We start from the raw sequence: 9,741 nt of genomic DNA, 5'->3' as shown, positions 1-9,741 counted from the left end.
GGGCATGTTTGGTAGACTGTAATAGGCGTTGTAATGTAATAGTTATTCCTATAGTTTAGTTATTCTTTAGTTTGGTAATGTTTTTATTACAATGAATAGTTATTCCTTATGAATAGCTATTCTTCAAAATAAAGAATAACTATTCCTCTTTAAAAGGTGGTATTAGTTATTCCTTAGTAAGTGCAATAATTTTTATACTTAATATATTTTCAAATAAACAAACTTTCCATATACATCTAACAATTATAAAAATAAAAAGAGAGATACTACGTTTACAACAATTTTACAATATTTTTACAACAAATCACAAGTGGTTAGTTGTTATTGGTTCAAATTTGAAACTAATACTAAAATTACTTTTTTACCCCAACAATAACAACCAGTAACAACCTGCCACTTAGGATTTGTTGTAAAAATGTTGTAGACATATCATTCCTCAAATAAAAAATCATAAAAAATAGCACATATGTCTCTTAAATTTAAAAATAACAATTTTTAAGGAGATATAATTGTATGAGTAAGATATTTCCTAAAATAAATATTAAGTTTCATTCTAATGTTATAAGTTATAACCAAACTAGTGAATATATTTAGTTATTACATTACAAAACACTTTATTACTAGTAATAAAGATTACAATTCCTGTCGTAATCTTCATTCAGCGTACCAAACGTGCCTTAAGTGAGAGTCTTAAAAATTGTTCAAAGTTGTACATAAGCAAATAACCAAATAAGCTAACGGTCATTAACTACTAATTATTAAATGTTTGTTAGTGACAATTTTTTTTAAATCAAATAATTTGTAAACACCACATTTATGAAAGTAAAAAGACTAAGAATAAAGTACCAATGATGGAATGAGTAGCCACAGGTTTTTTATAAATTCAAATCAAAGATATTATAAACTTTTTTTTTTTTTTTGGCTAAATAACATAGATGTTGCAATCTTTACCTTCAAAAAATATCAATTGCTATATAAGTTCCATCATCGATGACACGGGAATTTCTCTATGTTTATATCTTTTCACAAAGTTATTTCCCCACAATAGGCATATCTAGTAAATCAAAATGCAATATAGAAATAAAAAGTCATATCCAAGCTAAATAACCTAGAACAAATTCTAGGATAAAGCAATAAAGATTCCAGAAGTCATGCATATATTGATGCATTTAGAAAAGGCAAAAGTAAACTAAGTTTTGACCAAAAAGCATACAAAAACTCAATAGATTAAACAATCAATGTATAAGTTCTATTGTTTTTGTTATTCCACACATAATTAAAAAGAACAGGTTGATCAAGAGAATTTCAATGTGAGTCCAATAGCAATCATAGCTAGACCTTGTTACTTGTAAGTTATTAGCTTTGCCAAGATGGATTGTTTATGGTAAACAATTGTAAGCTTCATTGGCAAAACTAATTCTTAGTTTCCATAACACTTAAAAAGCAAAATAAATAGATGTTACAATCAACAACCATAATGTCTTTATTTCATTGTTGCTCACTTGAGTTAATCACAATAATACACAATAAAGGCTTTAAACTGGTAGGTCATGGCTTGTAAAGAGAAGACTGGAACCTAATTTTTTGAAGAATATGCATGCATTGTATCAGCAAAACATAAAAAATATATGATATCATCTTTTATTTCCACTGATCTGTATCTATATAATATATTCAAAACATAGATATCAGATGTTCAACTTGTATAACCAAATGGGATAGCAGTCAAAAAAGAAGCAGCATGTTCTAGGTATTAAACAATCACAACAAAACAACAAAATAAAAGTATGGTTAAATATTAATAATTTGAATTATATTTAAGCTTTATGGTGGGCTAACGAACAAAAAGAAAAATAAAAGAAACCAAAGAGAATCTGCATACTAAATGGCACATACCCATACTTTGTGAAATCCAAAGGTGTAGTCCCCTCTATAATGACTCTATTTCGGTTTCGCAGACTCGCTTGCCATTCTACCAACCTATAAAAACAACTACCCTACAAAAATTTAAAATGCAAATCCAATACTAAGTAATATTTAGTCAAGAAATCAAACTTTTTTCCTAAAACTCAGTTTTAATTCACAAGATCTGCAATAGAAGTTTCAATTTTTAGGGACCTTGAGATGTGCTTTATTGTCTATGAAATCATAGTAAGGAATTACATTAAAAAATTAATGAGTAAACGAACTAACAAACCCAATCAATTTAAAAAATTCTTAGGTTTATAATAGACTCTTATAATCCAAATTTGCTTTTGAAACCAACAATACTCAAACTAAAAGCAATTCACACATTCATGAATTGGTAAAACTAAATAAAAGTTAAAACAGTTCACAGATATCTGATGCCATTCGCACTAAAATGGATTTAGTTGAAGAGAGAGAAAGAGAGTGACCATCTTGAAGGATTTGGTGTTTTGAGCAATATCGTTGTTGAGGAAGAGAGTGGAGTGGAGACTGAGGACTTCAAAGTTCAGAAAGAACAGAAACTTCGACTTTGACTCTTTGTTTTCCTCGTCAACCGCTTACTCTCCCATATCCTTCACATGTGTGTAAGATGAATTAGAAAAACCTTTTCTGTCATTCAAAGAACCAGAAGGGTAAGAAGGCTAAAAGCAATTCTATCCATTCATTGTATCTATTGGTTTGGGTTTAAGATAGGTAAAATTAGATTACTAAATTATAGAATGAGAGAAGGGATCTTGCCTTCAGTTTTTGAGCTTGCTTTGAAAATTTGCTTGATTCTAAGGATTTCTGCAAAATGAGCAAAACTTTTATGAAATTAAAGTCTCAAAATTATTATTGTAAGAAATAAAGTACAGTGGGAGGCAAAGAAAAGGAGAAGAACGTACAAAGATAGGGAGGAGAGAAGTGTTTGTGGTTTTCTTTTGGAAAGAAGAACTGCTATGAAACCTATAAAAATTGAAACTATCCAGAGCCAAGAAAAATGTTGCGTTAGTTTGCATTTTTTTTTAGTCTTGTGCTATTATTTGTAGAATTTAGAAATCAAAACATTTCACATCAACAACCAAACGAAAAGGCACCTTTTTATAGTTAATTCTTAAAATGTGTATTTAAAAAGTATTGAATTAATGGTTAGTTAAAAACGTAAAATCCTGAAAAATCACTATGTTTAGTGTTTTTAAATATTAACGTGGCTGAAGTTTATATAGCCACTTGTCATATCATATCCAATAAATGGAAGAAGTTACAACAAATAAAGGATGCGAGGAGGTTGTAACCTATTGGTGACTATCAGAATTCCATATAATAGTGGCATTTGAAGAGTCTTGGTTAATGGAAGGACACATGATAAAGTTGAAGATAAGAGTAACATTCGAATTTAAGGAGATGCTCAATAAATGTCAACCGGTAAATCTAAAAATAAAAAATAAAAAATAAAATAAGAAAATAAATGATGATGTGGCGCTGATGTGGCTTAACTGGAGCGTAGCAACAATAAATGCTACGCTTCAGCTTTTAGTAATATATAGATATAGATTTGGAGGTTCCTCCGTCTCTTGTTAATTCCTTTACTGATAATGTTGAAGTGTGGTTGAAACATAATTGTTTGAGTGCAGTAAGGTATAAAGGGTCTATTCCTTGGTGCTTTCTTTTTCTTTTTGCTATTTGGAATTTGCGGTAAAACAGGAATAAAGTTGTGTTTGAAAACTCTATTCCAAACACCATGCTTGATAAGGTGTGTCTCGGCTAAGCTAGGGAGTATTTTTACTGTGTAAGTAAAGCCAAGCAAGTTACATCAAGGGTTGTTGTTCCTATTAAATGGAACAAGCCTAATCCGGGTTGGTACAAGCTTAATACGGATGGAGCTTCGCTTGGGAACCCAGGTAGATCTGGTGGTGGAGGATTAATAAGAAATAGTGATGGGTGTGGAGTAGGGGGTACTCGAGATCTATTGGGTACACCGCAAGTGTTATGGCTGAATTGTGGGCTTTGAGGGATGGGCTCTCTCTTGCCATTCAGCTGGGAATTAGAAATTTAGAAGTGGAACTTGATGCCAAGGTAATTGTGGAGATGTTAAATAATGCTAACAGCTCTAACAAGAAATTTTCTCCAGTGCTTCACTGCAGATCACTCATGGCAAGTCTCTCACAGGTTCGGGTAGCTCATGTGTTTAGAGAGGCGAATAAGTGTGCTAACTATTTGGCCAAAAAGGGATACTACATGAGGCAGGATTTTGTTATTTTTGATGTTTCCCCTCTAATGAATTAGATAATTTATTTGTATTTGATAGTAATGGTTTGTACTGCTATAGGTGGGTAGCCTCTACTTTGACCTCTGTGGCCAATTTGTAGCTTTAACTGTAGCTTCTTTTATTGTTAAATATAAAGCCTTTTAACCCCCCCAAAAAAAAAAAAAAAAGAAGAAGACAGTAGAAGCAGTGGGCCCCAGTTGGGCCGGAAACAGAAGCAATTAGTGGACTTCCATCGTGGGATAGGATTAGAGCCTTTTTTATTCTTGGAAGTGAGTCACAGTCCACCAAGTCTAACAAGTGTCAAGTGTGTAGGCATGGGCTTCTAAAACTACAGTAAAAGCGCGCCGCAGCTTCACTTTTTTTTTTGTTAACACCACTGTTTACGTTTTCGGTTTCGGGTTTCCCCGTCTCTCTCCTCTGTTTAGGTTTAGTGATGTCTCACTAGTACTTACACTGCAACCTCGCCAACTCTCGAGTCAAACAAACTCAGCCCAGATCTCTCTCTCAAATTTTTTTTTTTTTCTATTTTTCATTTTCCTTTCTCTATTCTTATTTTTGTAAAAAAAAAAAAATTCCATTGACTTTTTCTAAATATTTAAAGTAACAATATTGATAATATTGACTTGGAATATACAGACCCACGATGATTGATTCCTTTCCTTACTCTCCGATTCAAAATTTAATTGAAAATACATAATTAGTTATCAAAGTCTAGTGTGTAGGCTGCTTTGCTTAGTGGGGTAGGGTAAGGGTTTAAGGGCTAAGGGGCAAAGCAGAGGTAAAGTTTATATTTTTTTGATTTTGGTAAACATGAGAGCGAGATTGGTAGTGTTCCCGATTAAAGGAAAGAACTGGTGCTTCACTCGATCAATCAACGACTCGCTTGCTTCTACTACTTTCGGCTCAGGTCATTCTCAAACACCTTCTACACTCAGAGAACTTTGGCGCAACATCTCCTCCAATCCCAAACCCTTTAACGCCAATGCAGAACTCCTCATCGATTTCGTCTCTCTCAAGGTCCCTCCTTTTTCACCTTTTCTCTTTTTTAGATTCATCACTAATCTCATTGATTCTCACCCTTTTCTCTTATGGGTTCTTTTCAAAAAGATGAATAACGCTTGGATTGGTCTAGAAAAAGCTCCTCAAGGAACTCTCAAGAACAAGATTCATTTGTGAGCTTCCTTTACTCCTCATTCTTTCTTTTGACCTTACTACTGTTTTCTTTCTTTACTCTCAGTTTTATATTTATATATACATAGGTTGGGACTGCGGCTTTTGTCACGGGTTAAGCCCTCTGAGATATTCTTGAATTTTTTTTTTTTGTTTCTATGAAAATGAAAAGTTTTTCACTTAATTATTCTCTATGCAATCATTTATGGGTTTTTACTGAGTTACCCACTAAAACAATTATTCGCATTGCTTGTTAATTGTTATATCCAAATTAAAAATGAAAAATTAAACCTTTTTTTTTGCTATAGTGTGTGTTCTACGGTTTTAATTCTTCTACATTTCATTACTGGCTGATATCTAATCTGAAACAAAGTTGGCAAAGAGGCATACACTACGCAATTATGTTCTTGCAAATAACATGTTAATTCAGTTAATGTTACCACTTTTAGCCTATAACTAATAATCATATGGAGTTTACATTTTTTTTTTTTTAACCTGCTATAGTATGCAGGTTCAGAGCTCTAACTTTTGTTCTTTTTGTATTATTTCTCTGTTCTGTAATCATGCCCTTTTTACACTGTTCTTACAATCTTGCAGTTTAAATGCACGACTTGTGCGTAGAAGGTTACGGCATATTGCCACGAGGTAATTTATTTTCCCTTCTTTTTCTTGTCTATCTGATAAGTCAGAAGTTGAAAATTACTGCTAGCTTTGTTTGTGTCACCGCTACTTTTCTTTGGTAATAAACTAGAGTTTGGTTGACCCCCAAAAGATACTCTTTTACCAGCTACTTACCACTAGATTCTCCAATACTGGAAATTAAAAGCAGTGCAGACCTTGGATTTCTGAATGAATATGTAGGAAGATAATGAATGCTAATGAAACTTTTTTTATATTCCTACCCAATCCCTTCTTCTTTGTTTCAAATTTTACTAGACTTACACTCCATGTAATTTTTTCATAGTCCTGCTTAACCTCAACCCTTTAGATACTCATCATCTGTGAAAAATTATCTTATGGAGCAATGAGTGGAATTGAGTAGAGCGGCCAAAAAGAATGCACATACTCCAGTTAAAGTAGTTTGAGGCATTATATTCTTGAGTATTTCTGTGATCTTTTTAGCCATTTCGTTCAAGGGCATGTAGAGTAGGGGCACATTTTTTTCAAGAGCTGCTGAGCTTAATGTCCTGTAAATGACTTTAAGATCTATTAGTAAAGCTTCTTGGATAATGACCCCAAGAACTAACAAGCTCATTTGTTTATTGTTTCATTTATATTTGTTTCTTGTAGATCTGTTATATTTAATTTCTGATTGGATGAAATTGATTTAGATTTTATTGTTTTTCTACAAGTGGGGGACATTTGATATGAAGTGCTATCTGATTATCAGGGGAAATATCATCCACAAGAAGTACTTCTATGGTTCAGTTGCATTGCTTCCCTTGTCAACTGTATTTACTGTACGTATGTGTTTACTTGCACTATCATTTTGGATTCTCAAGTTTTGAAGTTATACACATCGAGACATCTCAATATCCATATTATTTTTTCAAAAGCATTACATCATAATTCTTACTTGTTTTATTTCTTATTCTATTATAGGTTTTACCTTTGCCTAATATCCCATTCTTCTGGATTTTATTCCGGACTTACTCTCATTGGAGGGCTCTCCAGGTGTGTTCATGTTCTTACATATTGCGACTTGCAACCTAATTTGTTTTATGATGCATGCAACAATCTAAAAGTACGTTAGGGAAGTTCTAAAAAATGGGACTTGGAGTTGCATTCTTCACATGCTAATACTTGCAAGTAACAGCTATATTTTAAATCTGTTGAAATATTTGTTTTTTTCCTATTGAAACTCAACTTAACACAACAAATATTTATCCCAAAAGTTTGGATGACCTTACATGAATGATGCCTTGAAACCCTGCTCTAATTAGGCAACTATCACTTAGAAGCTCTGCAGTAGAACTTCTTTTTCATGGGTAGTCTTAAAACATGTTTCCCTAATCTTTGTGGCATATATATTACTTCAATCATGTGTGCACCCAATGGTCTTTGGATAGATGAGAAAAATTGGATTTTGACATACTTGTATGCATGTGTATATGTAACTAATTTCCACTTTTTCTAAGAAGAATATTTGTATCTACAACTGTATATGTTTCTTGGGCTGTCAACCATATTATATCAACATAGTAGAGAACAGGTAGGCCTTATAACTAGCTACCTTGTAAGTTGTCATGTTAAATATAAATTAACGAATGCACTAGTAAAGGAAGTCATTTGTTTCAAGTTGACTAGCAGAAGGCCTAAAAGAAAACGGTTTGAAAACAGCTGGCAAAAAGTATTGTCCCATAATATAACAGAGGATATACAGGACCATACCAGATCCTCCCAAGTGGTGAATAAAAAGGTTTCCTCAAGGCAGTAGATTGTAAGGCACTGTTGAGTTCATTTGAGATGTATAGGGATCATCACATAAGTAATTTATGTGCTGCCTCTAGATGTTGACTTTCCTGTTTCTATCATTTGCGTTGCCCCTAGTTTTTAGTTTTCTTTTGGATGGTGTCACTGTTGACCCTAGTGTCAGTTTTAAAAGATTTTGGAGCTCATTTAATATCAATGTTTTGGTTCTGTGGCTGTATTATGCATGAATTTACATTTCCCTCTTTATGTCTTCTTATTTTTATCTATCAAAAAAACAAAATGTCTTATTTATTTTATTTTATGTTTTTATATTGTCCTCCAGGGAAGTGAGAAACTCCTTCAGCTTGTCTCAGATAGCTCTTCAACTCTCAACTCTTCTACGGGGAATGAGAATGAAACCAAGCATGATGGCTCTAAATATGGTATCCATAATTCAGTTGGTTCTCCATGGGTAAGTTAATGACCCCTGTGGGTTGCCCCAGGCACCCCTTCGATCATTACCAGTTGTCTTGACATCTATCTTTGTATCGTCCATTATTTTGTTGCTTTGACCATTGATATTTGAAATTTTCATTTGGTCTCCATACGCTGGGTTAGATCTGACACACTATCTTTGAGGCTTGTTTGGTGAGGACTTTTTAGGTTAAATCTTAAACTTACAGAGCAAGGGTCTCTTTGTTCCCGAGTGGTGCTACGTGTAAACATAGAGGGGAGGACATGAACCACTTGTTTCATCATTGTGACATGGCGAGGGATATGTGGTCTCCTGGGTGTTTTTTGGGTGATGCCTTTTTCAGTGTTGGAGTTGTTGGCGTGTTGGATCTGGTGGTTTGGTGGGAGAAGTAGTAGGGAGGTATGGCACACTGCTCCTTTGTGCCTCCTTTTGTGGTGTATTTAGAAAGAACATAGCCCTTGATTCTTTGAGGGCCAAGAGCTTAGCGTGGTGAAGCTGAAATATCCTTTTCAGTACAGGGGTTATTAGACTTTGCGGAGTCCTTGTACATTTCTTAGTTGCTTGCTGTTTTTTTTTGGGTGTTTTCTTCTTTACGCAGTCAGTGTATTGGGATTGCCTTCTGTTTTAATTAATTTATTTACTAATTAAAAAAATCTTAAAAACTGTTATATAAAAAAAAAAAAAAAATCTTAAAAACTGATTAAAGCCTTCTTTTTATACCTTGTCATTGAATTTACCAAACCAAACAGGCAATCGATATGCCAACTATGGTAGCTGGATTATTTGCATTGGTCTTAATTCTATATAACAATTCGGCATATGTGTAATTGGAATGCTTTGGACCAATTAATGTTAATATAGACTTCCATTGTGGCTGCTCTTGCTAAAGTTTGTTAATATCTTTCTTTGTAATCAGGTTTTGCAGCCATCAAAGGAACTTGAAGAACTTCTTCATCGTGTAGATGGGCGTGGCGGTCTTAGTAAATGTGCCATTTCAGATATTTGCAAGATCTTTGATTTGAACAGCAATGATGTTCTAAAGTACAGGGATTCAATGTAGTTAATATCATTGTGTCGTTTGCCATCTGAATTGCAATTGTCAGATGGCATTTCAAGGAAATGAAATACACTTTCAATTTCTTTCCCTTCTTTTGATATTTGTTCTTGGAATAACTATGCCTGTCTTGTAACCTTGAACGAACAGAAGAAATTTTGAATATACAAGAAATGCTTGGATCAAAGTATCCAACCATTCAAGGTTTTTCCTGATACTTGAAGAGCGCTCATGAATAATATTTGATTGATCTACTTTAGGCTTTGTATTTGCTAAAGTGAAGGCCTTGATAAGAATGGAAGATTGTGTTTGCATTTGGTAAAAATGGATGTGATAAAATAGAGTAGACAAAGATCGTGATTAAAAAAAAAAAAAAAAGAGCTTTACAAATCAGTTCGAGGGAGCATAGAGATT

General features: G+C 33.4%; 1 protein-coding gene across 1 annotated transcript; it reads left to right on the top strand.

Moving 5' to 3' along the window:
* Window positions 1-4,445: 4,445 nt before the first annotated feature.
* On the top strand, window positions 4,446-9,544 carry LOC112033546 (uncharacterized). Its single transcript, XM_065761359.1, has 9 exons — window positions 4,446-5,233; window positions 5,324-5,388; window positions 5,476-5,538; window positions 5,760-5,770; window positions 5,860-6,031; window positions 6,777-6,846; window positions 6,989-7,060; window positions 8,142-8,270; window positions 9,190-9,544. The coding sequence occupies exons 1-9, from the start codon at window positions 5,027-5,029 to the stop codon at window positions 9,331-9,333; spliced, it is 933 nt and encodes a 310-aa protein (XP_065617431.1). The 5' UTR covers window positions 4,446-5,026; the 3' UTR covers window positions 9,334-9,544.
* Window positions 9,545-9,741: the final 197 nt, after the last annotated feature.

Source organism: Quercus suber, unplaced genomic scaffold (assembly GCF_002906115.3).
Source record: "Quercus suber isolate HL8 unplaced genomic scaffold, Cork oak 2.0 scaffold_408, whole genome shotgun sequence".
NCBI lineage: Eukaryota > Viridiplantae > Streptophyta > Magnoliopsida > Fagales > Fagaceae > Quercus > Quercus suber.
Note: the sequence above shows the minus strand (reverse complement) of the source record. Positions and strands in the feature narration are given on the sequence as shown.

Coding starts and splice junctions, on each gene's coding strand:
- LOC112033546 (XM_065761359.1), top strand. CDS start 5,027: ATGAGAGCGAGATTGGTAGTGTTCCCGATTAAAGGAAAGAACTGGTGC. Junction 5,234..5,323: donor TCGATTTCGTCTCTCTCAAG/GTCCCTCCTTTT, acceptor CTTTTCAAAAAG/ATGAATAACGCTTGGATTGG. Junction 8,271..9,189: donor ATTCAGTTGGTTCTCCATGG/GTAAGTTAATGA, acceptor CTTTGTAATCAG/GTTTTGCAGCCATCAAAGGA.